The 19,355-nt window shown below is 36.5% G+C and overlaps 1 protein-coding gene across 1 annotated transcript; it reads right to left on the bottom strand.

The window, feature by feature from the left end:
* Positions 1 to 1,705: 1,705 nt before the first annotated feature.
* LOC133522260 (protein cortex-like) lies at positions 1,706 to 10,893 on the bottom strand. Its single transcript, XM_061857527.1, has 10 exons — positions 10,441 to 10,893; positions 9,303 to 9,416; positions 8,684 to 8,852; positions 8,032 to 8,192; positions 7,592 to 7,740; positions 6,810 to 6,954; positions 6,602 to 6,667; positions 6,072 to 6,270; positions 2,930 to 3,070; positions 1,706 to 2,462 (listed from the first exon to the last, which is right to left on the bottom strand). The coding sequence occupies exons 1-10, from the start codon at positions 10,468 to 10,470 to the stop codon at positions 2,320 to 2,322; spliced, it is 1,317 nt and encodes a 438-aa protein (XP_061713511.1). The 5' UTR covers positions 10,471 to 10,893; the 3' UTR covers positions 1,706 to 2,319.
* Between the last annotated feature and the right edge of the window lie 8,462 nt (positions 10,894 to 19,355).

The raw sequence follows: 19,355 nt of genomic DNA, 5'->3' as shown, positions 1-19,355 counted from the left end.
TTCTTTGCAATATATTTACTTATGGTTACAATGGTTACATATACATATTTTCCTTTAGCTAGCTAGGTTAGCAAAGAGATATATTAAAAGGAAAATATAAGTTTTTAAATTACAAACAAAAAGGGCTTACTACTGTTCACGGTAACTGGTCACGGTAGGGCCCGGTAGGAGATAAATTCTAAAAAAATATATTATTTACTATTTTTTTTTATTTGTCTAACAATAGTGTTAATAAAAATATACAGTAGGAATATTTACAAATTCATAGGATATTTAGGGATAGTTTTGAAAAATCCAAATCGTATCAGTTTTCACATAAAAGACGAAGGGTACTAAGGTTCACAACGTAAATACACTAGACGATCACATGGCCAAATTTGTTTATTTTCCTATTTTTATTTAATCCTGGTTGAATTTTAGTTAATTAAGTTTAGTAGTAGATGGGGTAAGGTACAAACTAACCCTTATAGTTTCGCCATGTCCGTCTGTCTGTCTGTCTGTCCGAGGCTTTGCTTCGTGGTCGTTAGTGCTAGAAAGCTGAAATTCGGCATGGATATATAAATCAATAAAACCGACAAAGTCGTACAATAAATTATAAAAATTTAATTCTTTTGAGGGTACCTCCCCTACACGTAAAGTGGGGGTGATTTTTTTTTTTGCTTCAACCCTACAGTGTGGGGTATCATTGGAAAGGTCTTTCAAAACTAATACGGGTCTTCAACAAACATTTTTTGATAAATTCAATATATTCGGAGATAATCGCTCCGAAAGAAAAATAAAATTTGTCCCCCCCCTCTAACTTGTGAACCATAGGTCCAAAAAATATGAAAAAAAATCATGGAAGTAGAGCTTAAGAAAGACATTAAATGAACACTATAGCGGACATGATCAGTTTAGCTGTTTTTGACTTATCGCAAAAAGTTTCCCCTTCATAGTAAAAACTTTAATTAGGTACTGATTATGCAAATTTGCCTATTTGTTTAACTCGCGTGAAAGGTACCGTTTCATCCCTTGGTTAACAATTTACTATACTTTAAGCTCCAGTTTAGCTTATTGAGACGGAAGAGTAACTACGGAACCCTACACTGAGCGTGGCCCGACATGCTCTTGGCCGGTTTTTAACATCATTCAAGTCTCCCGGTCTCTCTCTATATTCGTATTCACTATATTCGATGGTCGTACCGGATAGTTAGCGTTGTGAATAATACCTACAAGAGTAATAGACAACTAAATGCGTGAGATATATATTTACATTGACTTTTATTCACTCATCAATAAGGTAATCTTCGAGTTATAGATTAGAATAAGCGTTAGTTTCAAGATGGAATTATTCCCAAAGAGGAAATATATAGCGTGCATGACTTAGTGAATACTCGTATTATCTAATTAAATAACAGTGTGGCTTGTAAAATATATTTATAATATAACAATTCTAGAATAGGTAGAGGACGTGTTTTTGACATCTGGACATTTTTTGCGCATTGTATGTAGGTTTAAGGAATTTTGATGAATCGGAACTTTTATTAGTTATTATAAGACCTTGCAAAAAAAAAATGGTATGTGTAACTAAAGGAATGTCTTAAGCGACTTGTTGTACAGGTCTATTTAATTTGCTGTATGCTTTCTGGGATATCCCGCTGAAAATGTACGAGAGAGATATACATGTCAAAACACACACAACATAGGTTAGGATATACTCAGTAAATGTCATTAGTTTAAAAAGTGTATTTCATTAACATCAATAAAGATAAAATCATATTTACTAACATAATTTACATTTTCAATAATTCTATCAAAGAATATTATAGTGAGACATGCGTAGAATTAATATTATAATATAGATACAGACAAAAAATTATAGGTATCATACAAATGATTGAACCAGTTTAAACCCCGCTATTCAAATATAGTTACAAGTATGTTGCACGTTCCTATTATGTTGATTTCAATGCTCTAGTGACATTCAGCAGGTGAGAATAATATTGCATTATTACAAACTTAACAATTTTTAATTAGATAAAAATTTCTAAATATTGCTAAAAAGAGAAGTTCGTGAGGATTAAGAGTTACCTAGATTAGCTGTGACTAATGTGTCTATAAGGTAAAATTGATGCCTTTTGCGGCCAAATTAAAAACCGGAAAAGTTTATAAAAGGACGATCTATATAATGGCCTTATTTTTTCAACGTTTTATAACATGCCTATCCACGTTTGAATATATAGTGAATCGGAGGATGACTTTGGAATAAACACTACTTAAGCGAACCACTGCTAGTAAAGTTGGAATTGTACTGTAATATTACACAAAAAAAAATTAAAGTTATCGAACGGAGAAGCCGTATGAGCTCTGGTCGATGTAAGTGGGGATGGCGGAGAATCTTCTCCGTTTCGTCTTTTTGTTGGTCTTGTTGTCTGGAGGCAGGAAATTCCAGATTATTAAATCTTCGTCTGCTGTGGCTGTTGCTGCAAAGAAAATACTTGTTCATAATCAAATTGTTTATGTACATCCTACGATATGTAACATCTAAAACAAATTACAATAAGTACACGACTTTTGATTTTCAATAAAAATCGTTATTGACTATTTTAAAACGCTTAATTTAAATTATACTTCTGTATTTTTTTATTATATAGGATAAAAATTGCAGATGAATCGCCTGATAGTAAGCAATTACCGTAAGACCAGAGGGGTTGATAGTGCGTTGCCGGCTTTTAAGATTAGAGAACGCTCTATTCTTGAAGATTAGAAGGTCGTATCGGTCCGGAAATACCGCGGATGCGGGCGACAGTTTATTCTACAGCTTAGCTGTTTGAGGCAGGCTCTTTATCAATGATGGCCATTGAAACTAGGATGGTCCATTATAGTATCTGGTCCATTAATTAGCAAATAATAATCTACTTATCCTAATATAAATACATAGTAATTTTACCAAGCTTAGTGCCATCAGGACTGAAGACCATGGCCCGAACGCGGTCGACGCCGTATCTGCCCTCCCCCCACTCGTCCACCACCGAGTCTGGTCCGCTCATCACTACAAGCCGAGAGCTCGCTTTTGGGTACCCCATTTGCTCTATAATATAAAACATGGTAGTATAGTAAAGACGGGTCATAGATATTTTAAGATTGCTTCTTCTGCTTTCAAAGGTTGGATGAACGATGAAACTTCATTTTTTGGAAGTAGGTAAGTAAAGTTACTCATATTCATAATCTTTATTGCATATCTAAACATATTACATAGAATTTTATACAAAATGACACCCTATAGGGCGCAGCAAACAGTTTATTCAAGAGGAGATCGAGTTTTTTTGTACAATAATTATCATTTAATGTATAATAAGCTTTGTTGATGAGGTGATCATTTAGTTTTTTAAAGAAATTTGTTGTTTAGTTAGACACGATAGACTTTTAAGAGTCTGTCTTAGCTAACTTTGTACGGACTGTAACAAAACAAAGTGTGAGAGTGTCATTATAATACGTCACATGTTCATAATAATTTTACATTAATGACATAGCCATACTTTGCTATCGCAAATACCATGCCGAGTTAACTTGGTCCGATTCTACGCCTTAAATAGATATTTGAGCCACTGATAATGAACTGGTGGTTATTTGTAGGATCGCAATCTTTAGTTTAATTTGGAAACAAATTCAACTGTAGTCCGAACAGTATAATTTATACTCGTAAATATGAATCTCAAAACGCTTCAGAGATAGTTACTGCCATTTCTGCCAGGATAGAATCGGTAAAATGAATTTTAAATTTCATTGTATAACTCATCAAGTTTTCTCTTAGACATTAACATTTTAATAGTTTTCTCATAGGTACTAGAACTGGACCGAAGATTTAATTGTGATAATTCAATTTGATTTGATTTACTGATTACAATTTCAGTGGTCAAAATACAAGTACGAAATCCCTAATTCCTTGACTTTAGAGTTCATTAAGTGTCTAAATAGCAGAACTAAATAAAATGGGTGCGTGTACCGTTTAAAATGATTTACGGCAAAAAGTACCAGTCAAGCTATTATTAATGGATTTTATTACGATTATTTGATATTTAAGTTTGGAATTAGGAAATAGTTATAAACGACTGAAGTTAAATAATTATAATGGATGCGCGTACCTCAGCGATTTTGTAGACATAAAGCCGGATTTATATTCCATTTAAATACCACTAACAGGTCAGTATGAACGTACAGCGACATCAGAATGGCATCTAACTGATATCATTCAGTAATCGTGGTTTTTTTTATGTTAGAGGAGGCAAACGGTAAGCGATTACCGCCGCCCATGGACAACTGCAACACAAGAGGGGTTGTAAGTGCGTTGCCGGCATTTAAGATGGGAGTACGCTCTTTTCTTGAAGGTTTGAAGGTCGTATCGGTCCGGAAATACCCCAGGCGACAGTTCATTCCACAGTTTAGCTGTGCGAGGCAGAAAGTTCCTGGAGAAACGCATAGTTGAGGACTGCCAACCATCTAAGTGGTGAGGATGGAAATGTTGTCGCGTAGGGCGATGGCGAAAAGAAGCGGCAGGGATTAATCCGAACAATTCCTCGGAGCACTCCCCGTTATACATGCGATAGAAAATGCAGAGCGAGGCCAAATCTCTACGCAGCGCCAAGGAGTCAAGCTGATCCGAAATACGCTGGCAGTCGACAATTCGAGTCGCTCTTCGTTGGATGCGGTCCAGAGGGAGAAGCAAGGAATTTCAATCGTGTGTACATTCGAATCGGCCTGTAAGTGTATAATAGCGCATAATAGCACTCCCACGCAAAGCGTACAAATTATTGAACAATAAATACATTTATTTATTTTTATTTAATACATTTATTTTAAAGTGTTAAAGTCTGAACTCTGAAGTCATGTTTTTGTGATGGAATATACGGCCCGATTCGAAGAATGATTATGACAGATCTTTAAAAGATCGATAACTAAACGACATGTCAAAATTGACATTTATTTAGATTCCGCTGTGATCCCAATAAGATCTATCTACGACATTTCTAACGTCACAGTGACATTGCTTGCCCGAATCGAGCTGCTTCTGTCAATATATACGACATACAAACGATATCTAAATGAGAACTTATCGGTATCGTATCTCATTCTTCGAATCGGACCGCTAGACATTTATAATTTTTATATAGTAGAAGTTCGTTTGTAATACATATAATGTATGAAATACCTAGAAATATCTAGTGCTTCCTAAGGGAAGCACCTAAGCATCACCTAAGAGTGATGTCCCAACTTTAGGTGATTTAGATTAGGGGCTGTTGGTTACGTTCCAATTTACCACGCCACAGTTTACTTATATACCCGTGTTACAAATCTCTCCCCAGTCTCCCTAGGGGGCCTAGCTAAGATGTCCAATGGCTGAATAACATGGTATCCAGGCTATACAACTATAGCCTGGATACCATGTTATTCACCACCCCCATTTTATTTATTTATTATATTTAGTAATCGTAGCTCGGGGCATTCTAAAGTGCTTCATAACTACACAGTGAGGTGAAGATACATTACAATAAAAGCAAACTATGGCATCACTGATCATAAGAAAGTTGTCCTCCCCTAGGCTTATTCTGAATATTCTGATAGTTATAACTGGTTATGAATTTCATCTGGATTTGTAATGAATATAGCTGTCCACAGTGAAGTTGGTTGAGGAAATATCAAAGTTGACAGCTGATACATAATAAATCCAAATCTAATTCATAATCAGTTATTACAATCAGATTAAACCTCGTTATAGCCTTTTATAAACCCTTGTTTTGACCTTTTTTTATCCTTTTATATACTTTATCCGTTTTATGTCCACGTAGTTTAAGTGAACAGAACATTTAACTGTCTTCCAAAGACTGAGCATTAGTTCCCTAGTCCGATGGCTGAACAACATGGTATCCAAGCACACAGGCAGGCAGATAGTTGCTAATGTTGCTATTGCTGACAGTAGTGGGAGCGCGCAGGGTGGCTCGCGGGGAATGTCAGAGTGCTATCCAGGATTTAGTCTCTGTGACTTTTTGTTTCCACCCTTTTGAATGTAAGTAGACATTACAGTTTGTATTTACCTGAGTTCCAAACACTGAGAACTAGTTCCCCAGTCCGATGGCTGAACAACATGGTGTCCATGCTATAATCGTTATTGCTGACAGTAGTGGTCGTGCGTAGGGTGGCCCGCGGGGCATCCCAGAGCGCTATCCAGGATTTGGTCTCCGTGACTCCGCCGATGCCGAGGAGAGCACTACGCCATGGGTGCCAGGCTATACTCTGGAAATGAGATTAAATGCGCGAAGCTTAAAGCAGATGGCGCTGAAATCGTTTTTTAATGTAATTATATATGCCAAATCCATACAAACATAAACGACAGACTACCTACAGACATTTTTTAAGTTCCTCATTAAAGATCTTAAAATTAATATCAGGTTTCTAATAAGGATATTATATGCTTCAGTATTCATAAGCTCGCAGATGTTCATGAGTGTTACCTATTAAAAGACGTAATAAAAATGTTAATGTTATCTTACTTTTGTTACCCGACAACACCAGAAATGTAAAATGTCTTGACGTCTATAATAAATTATAATAATTTGTTTATTACCTTTACCATCCAGTCAGAACTGATAACCATGTATTCTACCAAAGACGGCCACAGCATCAGCAGCACCTGATAAATATATAAATATACGCTCACAATTTATACAGCAAGTTGACTACGCTTACGATGAAAATAATTAGGGCATGCAGGTTAAATAAATAGCCTACATTAACTACAACTAGTACAACATTGACATTTGAAAGACCTCTACCTGCGAACTGTTGACAGCGACCGCGGCCACGTAGCGCGCGTCTGGAGACACCCGCACAAGAAAGATGGCGATGTTGGTGGCTTGCCGATTGCTGATGTGTCTGGTATCGCGGTCGAAAGCGGTGATCATTCCTCGGGAGCAACCGCTAAATAAACATTTTTAACTAGCTTTTATCGTCAAACCGTACTTGTCTCACGAGTCGTAACTTAATGAGTTTACTGTGTGTTATTACAGAGTTCCAATGATCACCTTCGGTTTACATCATCATACCAGCATATGTTTGGTACATTGCATTGTCTCCAACGTTAATAATAAATAAATAAATATTACAAGGACATTATCACACAAATTGACTAAGTCCCACAGTAAGCTCAATTAGGCTTGTGTGGAGTACTTAGACAATACAACTATATACTCGTATATACTTAATATAATATATGAATATTTATAAATACTTAAATACATAGAAAACACCCATTACTCAGGAATAAATATCCGCGCTCGTCAAACGAATAAATGCCCATTACCAGGATTTGAACCCGGGATCATCGGCTTCATAGGCAGGTTCACTACCCACTAGGCCAGACAGGTCGTTAAGTGTTTAGGTTCGCTAAATTTTACGATAAATATTTAAACTCAGTAAAATTATGTTCAGAGCAAAAATTTCACTCTCTTATTTCCTACGACTAAAATTTCCTTGCAAAGACCTGACCAACAGTTAGAGTAAGGTGTAAATTTTACAGAATGACACATATTTACAGCCGTATATAAACATGTCTCACGTGACGATGGAGTTCCCCGTGGGGCTCCAGTCCACGGCGGTGATCAGACAGAATTGCTGCGACGTCTTGGTGGAGCAGCGGCACCAACTCACGGTCATCCATTTGCTCCACGCATTGTGCACCTCTATGCGCTGCATGTCGGTTCCTAGCTGAAAAAGAAAATTATGATTTTTCTGATATTGGATGTAACAGTGTGAAATATCAAAACATGATTTGACACTGTTACATGCTAAGACATGGGATATTTTTCTTTTCATCTAAGCGCTTTCCCCGTTTATAATAAATGAACACAAGGTTTTCTTTTGGGTTACAATGCAAGTTGGGTTCTAAGGTTGCTTAGGTATGTAATTTTCAGGAGTATAAAAGAGTAGCAGTAACATTGTTCATAGTGGCCAAATAGTTACTGTACACTGTGGACTGTAGTTGATTTGGGTACTTACTGCTAGTCTTTCCCCCGTAGGATCAAACCTACAGCAAGCAGTGTTAAAAAGGGTGAGGCCTTTGCCCATAGAGCTTTGTGAACACCAGCTCCACTTGTAGTATTTATTGCCAAGTGCTGCCACTAGGACGTTGTCGTTGCTCCAGTCGATGAGTTCTGGAACTAAATACGAGTAAGTACTTATATCGTAATGATTACTATATTAAATTGATGAGAGAAGTAATAGTAATGGATTATTGGCCTTCAATGTCAGAGTTAGGCGATCCATTTATCTACAGAATATAAAATAGGGAGTTTACAATAAACGTACAGCACCTGTTAGGTGTAATCAGCTGTAGAGAAATCTGACCCCTCATCTAAATCTAGGTGTTATATCAACAGCTCGCGTAACTAACATGCCAATCGTTAACGCTCCGTAGCGAACGAAACGCAATTGTCACTGTCGCATTAATATGGAACAGTGATACGTAATCAGATGAAGACAGAAATTGGCGCGTAAGCGGCTCGCAGGGCTATAGAAGGTGTGCTCAGATTCAGGTTGATTTGACTTATTCATACTTCTCCCAGTCCAAAGGGTTCATGGATTTTCTACTGTTTTCATTTAAGTACGGGGATCGGTGTAGTTTGTTAATAATATTGATATATGTACTTACAAGCTGCGGTACTGTAAGTTGGCAGATCCAGGATATTATCCGCTGAAGATAGAAAAGTGCGCGTGCGCGGCACGCAGGGCCAGGTTTGCTCAGGTTGCGAAGGTGCGGCTGCATCTAGCCCAAAGGCTTTGTCGATGTGGCTCGCATACTGTTTCATGTAATTGCCATGCTGGAAAAGCGATAACACGTAGTTTATCTTATTAGTATTTAGAAGAAGTAAGATAGGTAGAAGTGATGACACAGCTTGCCACTCCATGCGAGGACAGATTCAAGCACTATTATTGACATTAATCATTCCACGGCAGTTCCACGGACTAAATAATTCGAAAATACCTGCTTTTGGACAGTTGGCAATGAAGGATCGCGAGCATTAGGGTCGAACTTTTTTTTAGTATGAGTTAAGGTTAATACGATTTTCCTGTGGACATCATAGAATAGACGAACTTCAAAACTTAATTTTGGTACCTACATTATCCTTATAAGCATGTTAAAATGTTTTACTTCTTGTGTATGATGAAAGTCATAGAAAAAATGTATCGAAATCGGTAACTTTTATATTGTCTGCAGAAAAAAAAATCAGGTTTTCTAAACGTTTTTGACCCATTACTCAAATGCTCACCCAGAAGCTGTTAGAGCACTGCTTACTGGCGGACACGTGCTGCCGCCGCCGCAGCTCATCGAAGGACTCGCGCGGCGCCACAAAGCGATCAATGCGAGGCCGCTGCAATCCGCTCTGAAATATCATGTTTTCAGTGCTACATTACATTTTACTTTCTGGGTTTAGATCAAACTATGCGCTATTTATTTATTTAATCTTTATTGCACAAAAGAAAAAATCTTACAGTATAAAAGGCGGACTTAATGCCACGAGGCATTCTCTACCAGTCAACCTATGCTGCGCTATGTGTGTAAAATAAAAAAGTTTTAAATATAAAAGTTTTTTGTTCTTAGTTGCGATAGACTGCACGACTGGCTCGCATTTGTTTCGCACAACGCAATTTGACACCACTGTACTGGCCCACTTCGTTTCGCCCATAGCTTGGCTTGTCTTTACCAACATACAAACAACTTTTATACATAAGTCAATGGTAAAAATGATTAATATTAATTTAATACATATATCGTGTTATAATTGCTTACTGGTACGTGGACTGGTAAGGACCAGTCAGGTTTTGTTAAAGTTTTTATAATATAGGTACATATAATGTACATATTTGTATATTATAGTTATTGTTGTTATTATTGATATCCTAAAACATATGGTATCAAGGAAAGTAATGAATTGAATTAGGCGTTACTTTGCGGAAATCTATACTAATGAAAACCGAAAATAATAATAAATAAAAAACGTTTAAAATAAAAAATTAATTAATTAATTGGATTAATTGCAGATAAAAATACGCAAGAAAGTATATCTAACGGGTTAGCACTGATGAACTAGCACGTAATATTTTTTGTTTTGATAAAGAAAAGTGTAGAACAAGTTCTTCATTAGATGCAGTCACAGGACAATGGGTTGATCCCATTGGGTTACAATGATCCCCAATTGATGCTATGAATTTAGTTTCTATTATCTCTTAAAGCAAGTGAAATCCGTGGTCTCTGCCTCTGCCCACCCCTCCGGGAAATGGGCGTGATTATATGAATGTATGTATGTGTATCTCTTAAATTGTACAGATATAAATATAGTGTATGTATTAAAATACCTATGATATGCCTAAGTGATTTTAGTGTCTTAAAATGTTAATGGTACTTACAGTTTTTTTACCAAATGCATTTCTGTCCATTTGTGAATGTTAAAGTTCACTTACTTTTACAAACAGAATATTTTACAAACAAGATGGTAAGTAAATGAAAAATAAAGATTAATAAAGAGAAAGTTATTTCATTACTGTAAAATCGGTTGAAAGTAAATGTTTTGAAATAAGAGGTATTTTAAGAATAACTTAACTGTCTTCGTAATTTTGATACTACCCACCTAAGTATCAGTATTAAGGCGTTTTTATTTAATGCTTGCTTGTTTATTGAAAAATTACCAAAAGAAAAATATCGGTCAGCTGAAATATGCACAATGTAGAGCAATTTAAAAATAGGTCGCTATCAGATATATCGGACCGGTCAAGGTGTTCATAAATATCTGAACAAAGTCTCTATTATTAAAACGTTAAAGTGAATATTATTCAGGCATTTTTATACGACATGGCCGTTGCGATGTATCTGATAGTGACTTTACTAATAAATAATTTAACATAATTATGATCAGAGTAGGTACTTATGCGTCTATCCAAGCAAAGCATCATTATACATTGTGTTTTTTTTTATTTCCGTTAATTTCAAGGGTGCATTCCTGAGCTTAAATTAAGTAACTTTCTCAAAGATACCGGTATTCTAATTAATTCCATTCCGGAGATAATCAATAATTTATTTATTTCCTTATAAGGCCCTTACGAGCATGTACACTTGCTTTAGGGCCTGTGTACACATTGATTAGTGTTAAGTACGAGTTTATTCATTTGCAACTAAAGTTAAGTACTATCTCGGACGATCGAAATGACATTGATATGTCACAGTTTTCATTTGTTTGGCTGAATTAAATGTATTAAACGTTTGACCTTATGTGGCAGCAACCTTGGTTAAACTTAAGGTAGGTCAATTTTAGACGAGGGTTTTAATCCCAATTACTTACTGAGTTTACCATTGTAGCTCTTGGTCTAGGTAATATTACCATATTTTTGCTACGATTAAATTATAATAGTTGAATGGCTTCCTACTAAATTCTAGGGTGTGATCAACAAAACCTTACGTGATGTAGAAATCTCTTCGCACATATCAGCGACATCTTCCGGACAATTGAGTAAACTCATTCCAAAACGCGGCGTGGTTTGCAGTACAGCAGGGTTGAAACGATTCCCCCATTCAGTACACATTACTCGTGCTACGATTATCCCTCATAACAGTTGATCGCTTTCTACTAAACACATAATCACTGGTCGTTTGTCGGCAATCTCATTACTCTGACATTATTGCTGTAAATGAGCGATGCATTTCGCTCAGCTGCGGCTAGCAAAGATACTTGTTTTTTCAATGGGCATCCGATCGATCCTTGTTGCTTATGCACAAATCGATTATCAATTTAAAAGTAGATGTAGTGTAGGAACGCCCGGTGACTTACAATACAGTTGTATAGGTACAGTCAAGGTATTAAATATCGACACGGATAAAGTGTCAAAAATATATATACACGACCCTATTGGCTATACTTTAAGGCAGTGTAGACATATTTTTTAGCACTTTGTCTGTGTATATATGTAATACCTTGACTGTACAAGGTTTAACAAAAATAGTAGGAATCAGTTTAAGGGCATATTCGGTATCGCGTTTAAATTAGGGGAAAAATAAAATTGAACGAAAAAAAAAAATGGGGCTGTTCGTCCGTTTTTTTTAAGGGGCTACTAATCCCGAATATGCCCTTAAACGGATCCACGCTATTTTACACCTTGTATTGTATAGACCCAAAAACGGTCAAATTTTCAGTGTCAGGGTGTCAATATACTTTTTAACTACGAAATAATTCCAAATCGGTCCAGAAATTACAAAGTTCTGAGGTAACAAACATTTAAAAAAACATACAACCAAATGAAGAACCTCTTCGGCCTCCTCCTTATAAGTTCGGTTAAAAGTTAGCGCGTTTCATGCTTTCACTTTTACGAATAGGTACACACGATACAACCTAAGAAGTAAAAAATACTAAATTACAATTTTAACAAAGAAAATTGCGGGATGATCGATTTCCAACCACCGAGATGCATGTTTTAGGTCGTATGGAATGAACGGACAGATGAACTGTGTAGGCTTAGTACTCGTATACTATAGGGTCCCGTTTGTAACATAGTACGTTTTTTGTAGGCTTTTATACAATAATTTTAAATATTTTTTGATAATTAATAATGCAAAATAAACACCTCTTTCTCATTTCGATAGTTTAAACGTTGTCCCGAACTGCATTCCGATGCACACTTCATGCTTATCTGTATGTGGCACGTATTTACAGAGTACCTACCGCCAATGCTCTAAATAAATTAAAAAAAAAGTATATGCAGCTGTTACATTGGCTGTCACGTAATAAATATCACCAAAATTGTAGGTATTCTTGTGAGATTTCGGAACTCTTGTGATGTTTTCAAGTAAGTACCTACCTATACAACACAAACACTGAAATGACAAACTTCTGGAAGGTTTTTTGAAATGACATGTTTAGGTTTAGGTGTAACGATTAGGTTTTTGTGTAGACGGTAATTCATAGGCTCAGGAGGGAGTCATGGGAATAAATCATTTATGATTAATTAGGGATCTTGCTCAGCACAGGGAGGATTGGAAAGCTAGAGGGGAGGCCTTTGCCCAGCAGTGGGATACAAAAATAGACTAATAAAAAATAAATAAATTAGGGAATTAGTTTTCATTCGTTTGCCACCCGACTTTTGTTGCAAGTCTTCTTGCTCCTCCATTTTGAGAGTAATTCAGTTTAAAGTTCATTTGGCCGAGAGTTCTCTTTGTGGCTGAGGTTGTCTATTAAGTGAGTAAAAAATTATGACTTTTGATAATTCCACGGCGCGAAACGTGGGACCCCGTGGCACCCTTTAGGTATGGAACTTTAAAATTTATCTAACATAATTGTTGCCCATCCATATACTTTAATAAGTATCTACACGTATTCTTAAATATTGTTTTTTTGTGATATGGCTGGTGTGGCCATATTGTAGGCAGGAAACTAGGCGATGCTCAGTGGGGCGCATGTAACTTAATGTGGTTCATAATTATATTTAGTTTATATAAAAGCCTTATCTAATTCGGACAAAGTAAACGGTCAGAATCACCCACCATCAACACGCCTTCACTTTCCCACCGTCTACAATAATGTGCACACGAACATCACACTTAAACTTACCTACGACAGATATCACAATCGCATGCAACGATAAGGCCGTTATCACACTGGATGCGATTCGCACGTCGCTCCGCCGTGCGAGCAGGATGTCACTTTAATACGCGCATAGCGTTATCTCGCTAAAATATCGGAGCGACGTGCGAATCGGATCCAGTGTGATAACCGTCTAAGTGTTAATTCGTAATAGCGCGCGCACGCGATTAAAAACCTTATGTTACAAAGAGAATGGGTGTAAGTGGTGGAAGACGGCGTGGAAAGTGGTGACGAACACTCCTACTACGTGCGTTACCTCCTACAACGATAGTTAGCTAGATGTCACGCACGGTGACGTCACGTAGATTAGTGTTGGAGTAATTTTCGCGAAAGGCTCCAAACTTTATCTTGATACGAGTATCTACATCATTTAAGCTACTAAGCTAAGTTTGGTATCATTCTCGTATTAATCGGGGATGCCGAATTCATATACGATATCACATTGACACTATTCCGAAGTAATAATATGTAAAACATTAAAAAATATGTTTTCTTTTTCACGCTTACACCGCTAAACCGATGTAGTTGAAATTTGGTATCGAGATAGTTTGAGTCCCGGAAAAGGACAAAGAATAGTTGTTATACCAAAAATCATCCTTGCCATCAAAGCCAGATGGAAGTTTTATATGTGGAATCAATAACCGCTGAACCAATTTAGATGGAATTTAGTATAATCTACTACTTTCATTTAGATGAAAATGACGCCAAGCGTGACTTAGAACCTAACATTAAACAGTTATTACTTATAAACTCAGACGTTGCCGAAGCTGAAACAGTTTTTACCATATTTTTATTACTTAAATGTTACATTTCTAAATCAATAAATTAATGTGGCTAGACCTCCATAAATGTCTCCAAAAATTTTCGTGACAGCTGCTCCGTATAAAAAATAACTGTCAGGGACCACCATTCGACGCGAGAGGTAAGTACAGTAGTGTCTCTGATTGTTTCCAAATTTTGCCATAAGAATTAAGTATGTAGATAAATTATTACGAAAACCCTTTTTAAATTCGCTGTCTAAAGGTATTAAGTGAACCATCGTCTATTCTATGGAATTAGAACATTTAGAAAAAATGTGGCTTATATAATTATGATAAAAAGGTCCATATTTGCATATGAAGAATAAGAACCCTTCTCTGGTGGAAAGCCACAAATACAATTACAAGTATATTACGGTTATAATGCACTTAGGTAATTAATCCAATAAGTGCATTATTTCAATAAATCAATAAATCATCGCATTAACCATCGCAATAATATTTTAACTAAGGCCTTTTTTTAGGACGCACTAACTGTAGTCATAACCACAAAAAGCCAAGTTTTGCAAACAAAACCAGAATTTATTTTTCACCACACCAACTGGTAAAGGCCCTCTTGATTGTTCAAAAACGAATGAGAAAGTTGCATTTTATCCACATGTGAGGCAAAGTAATTTTGCAAATTTTGAGTTGTTCCTTATGTTAGTCAGTTAGAATTCACTTTTTAAATGGATGATTGTGAATGATATTTTTTTATCACGTTAATTTAGATTTGATCTTAACAATTTTGATAATTCATAGTTAGTAGTTTCGTCGCGTTGGTGTGGTGAAAATTTTGTGTTTCACTCGGAGGCAAGTTTGTTTAACCGTCGTGCCTTGAAACCCTCCGCAACGCTCAAGATTCCACTTTCTCAACCACTCGCTACGCTCGTGGTTCAATTTTGGAATCTTTCGCTTGCTTGGGTGTCAATATGAGCACCAACCGCTAAGTAAACAACAACTTTGCCCCCTTGTAAAACAAATAACTATTAAAGTCCCGAGTAGGTATTTGAAATAGAAAGTCCAATTTTGTCACTGGCACATGGCTCAACTGGCACAAGGTTATTAATATTTCATATGCCCGATAGACAGGTTGGGTCTTACGACGATAACTATGATGAGCATTGTTAAAAGTCAAACTTAGGTAAATTCAAAACGATACCTCGTTTGCCCATTCTAAAACGGATATGCACATACTGGAAAAAACATTTTCCCTCCGCTCCTCTTTGGTAGTCGGTTAATAATACGATGTCATATATTCTCTTCAATTGTTTCGATGCGTGATCACGTTAATCCAATCAGAGGTGCGTAGGCGTCCAGAATGATGGACAGCGATATACCTAACCATTCCAAAATGCTCGATTTCAGTACAAAATCTCAGGTACTTACGATATTTTGGATTCAAGGGGTGTCACTTCGATCGTTCACCATGTATGGGGCGAGTTGTGGAGTGTTTTATTGTGTAACTATTTATGTAAAAATACATTACTTTGCCAGAATAAAACAAAGCTCCTTATTGCCATTTTCGAATCTCCAAATTATTAACAACATATAAAAAAAACATGGTAATGATTTTATTTCCGATCTGTAGTAATCCTGATTCTTCAGCTCCCTTTGTTGATTTCATTAAATATAATAATATTACGCATAAAAAATACATCAAACCCGTAATAAGTCAAACGCCAACCCAATCAGTATTATGTGTTTTTTATCATGGCTGGGTCACTCGATACTATAGCCACACTCCCTAACTTCAGCGTTAACAGAACAGTCCTGTGCTTATGTGGTTGTAAAATTTTCGAATTGTGATATACCTACGAGTACAATATGTATAGCTGTGATAAATAGAGCTCCACGTTACACTGGCTGGTTTAAAAAAAAATTGATTCTCCTCGCTCTCGCGCAACTTCTTTAATATGCGACCAGCGCGCTATCTGCGCATCAGGGTTCGATTCCCAGTTGATAAACACACACGCGACACGCGATCATACTTACCAGATTTATTTGTTTTCGGATGGAGTTAGTTGCGTACAATATACAAGGGTGATTCAGGAGACGTGAGCAGGATCAAGCTTGAGCATTCAGTAAAGTTATAAGCAACTGTTTCGTACCAGTATTTGTGAGATTAACGTTCTTTTATTTTTTACTGTTCCAAAAAAAATGCTTTGATTTATTTACGCCATGTATGGTCACCCTCTTTGTTTTATCCATAACAAGTGACAAATTGAATGTCATCGGAGTCTGGTTACTTTTGAAAACTCGTATCTCACTCAAGTGTGACATTTTGTTTTCTTCATAATCAAGCTGCTGTCATAACGGTTTAAAGAGGTTTTATCTTTCTTAATTAAGTGTTGTTAGGGTGTCCATGATTGTAGATTATCAAATTTGTCCTTCCCAAAAAGTTAAATAACAGAAATAAAAGCGAGATTGTTTTACTTAAATATGATGATTAACGGTTCATTAACATTTACTGATTGTGTATGCTTAGTCCTGCTCACGTCTCATGAATCACCCTGTATAATTACGTCTTTCATGCCACTTTGTGTACTAGTGGTTGCATGTGATTGTATTTGAGTTAAATCATAGCCAAGGGTGTCGCCAAGCGGGTTCAGAAGGGGGGAAAGCAAAGATAAAATTTGTTACTAAATGTATGGTTCTAGTTACATATAACGTACCTACTCATACTAAAGTATGGGAGTTCTTATATGTGCTGAGCTGATAGCCGCAAGTTGTCTCATATGAACTATTTTTACGATTTACACTCACGTACTAGAGTCTGTAGAGAGTGCCAAAAAAAAAGATAGTGCTATTAAAATACATTACAACACATTACCCTTAAACTGTTAACTGGAAGAAACCCCATACAGGGATAAGTTCGCTTTTGTTGTATACGCTAATTTACCCTATAACTGTGCTTCTCGCGTATTTATTTTTATGTACAATAAAGCATTTACGTTCATACATACATTACCCTCCGAACCGCATTAGTCGGGTTATAAAACTACAGTTAGATCTACTTAGCAATCTACTTAAGAATGTGTATAAAAACAACATGTCGCTAAACCGGATTCAGACCTAGTTATAAATGTATTTTTATATGTTGTTTAAAAAGTTATTATTATTAAAACATGCTGCTTAGACACTAAAATCTTTTTTATGCACATTGCTTTCGCGTTCGTTACATCGCATGGTGTAACGAGGATGTCATTTGTTTGGGCTCGACTTCCATATTTCCATTCCATTCGTTCCATTAAATATTGCACCTGTTTTGAATATTCCAGAACGTTAGACATTATCTGTTAGTGAAGATTTTTATATTTTAACGTGACCTCGTCCTGAAAAATAAATGATATGGCATTTATATAACGACAAAAAAAATTAGTTCATTAAATTCAGGACCTTTTTCAGTTCTGCGAGTCTGTTAACTGGCAGATGTGCTTGGCGGGCAAACCTAACGACATACACAGAAGTTAGGCGCAAATATCTCCGCGGAACAGATCTTCGGCAGCCACATCTGTACCTAATTCCCGCCTCCGGCCCACCGAATATCCCGTGAATCCAATCTTGCTTAGATGGCGACACAAACTAGGCCGTCGCGTGCGCACTGCGCGCAAAATCACACAGATCGCGATAACGCGTAATTCCACATCCATCGGTTCGCGACAACGCCTGTAATACACAGACAACTTCGTCACTAGACTCTGACCACGATATGTTTATGCCACTTGGCACTCTTGACAGTAACAATGTATGGCCGCACCATAATATACGTAAAACTTGGCGGACGATATAACATGGATGAAATCTAAATGGATTATATTTACCTATTCTATTCAAGACTGTGACGCTTATCTGGTGTTTACGGAACACGTTATTCTACTTTTGACACATGACATGTACTGATGTATATGTGTAGTGAAAACTTTGCTTACTTATACTTATGGTCTCCGTGAAAGTATTAATTTCATGTATGATCAAAGATGTTTGTTTTACTTAAAAGAAATAAAATTAAAAATAAAACATGAAACTGTAGCCCACGAGTTTACCTTCGTATTAATTTCACTATCACGTATGTTGCACTTAGCCAATAAGACTACTAGCAACCTTCACATATTAAAACTGAGGATACTAATTTTATTTTTCATCTCATATTTACTTCCAGTAAGTAGCAGTAGGTCCATACCTAATTAAGTAATGAACAAAATTTCGAATGGACAAATAAAAGTTCTAGAGATAGTGTGAAATGAGTATATCAGTAATAATTATATGTAGTATAAAATGCTGTTAGGATATAATATAACTGTGCACACGATGTAGCATTTTTAAAGTAAATTAAATCAAATATACATATATTTATTTTAATTTTATGAGAGGTACGAATATGGAGCAGCCCAACTGGGGAAGTACTTCCACTTTACTGAAGACCACAGCTATAATAGCACTGTTTGTTTACTCTGTATGTAGTGTTGAGTACCTGATTGTGAGTAAGATGCCAGTACTCCCAAGGAGAAATTCTTGTAAGCTTTTAGGGTCGGCAACACGCATGTGATCCCATTAAGTTGCAAGCGCCCATAGGCTGATGCAGTGGCTGCTTAACATCAGGCGAGCCGCAGCTAGTTTGCCACCGTCGTGGTATAAAAACATAGTGTAATTGCTAAGTAAAGGCGAGTCTTCGTATTTGCTTCATGCGGAGTCTGTGCGAGAAAGTCTATTTTCCACATCTATCAGGCAGGTCTCTACAATGTATGTAATGTTAACTCACCCTCGTTAGTTGCTTAGTCCTGGTTGGTCCTAGGCTAAACACTGTTTATAGTTTATACTTTATAAATAGACTTATAAAAACTGCCCTAGGGGTGGTCTTACTGATCTTACATATATTTAATTTATGTGGGTTCTA

Source organism: Cydia pomonella, chromosome 10, assembly GCF_033807575.1.
Source record: "Cydia pomonella isolate Wapato2018A chromosome 10, ilCydPomo1, whole genome shotgun sequence".
Taxonomy (NCBI): domain Eukaryota; kingdom Metazoa; phylum Arthropoda; class Insecta; order Lepidoptera; family Tortricidae; genus Cydia; species Cydia pomonella.
Note: the sequence above shows the minus strand (reverse complement) of the source record. Positions and strands in the feature narration are given on the sequence as shown.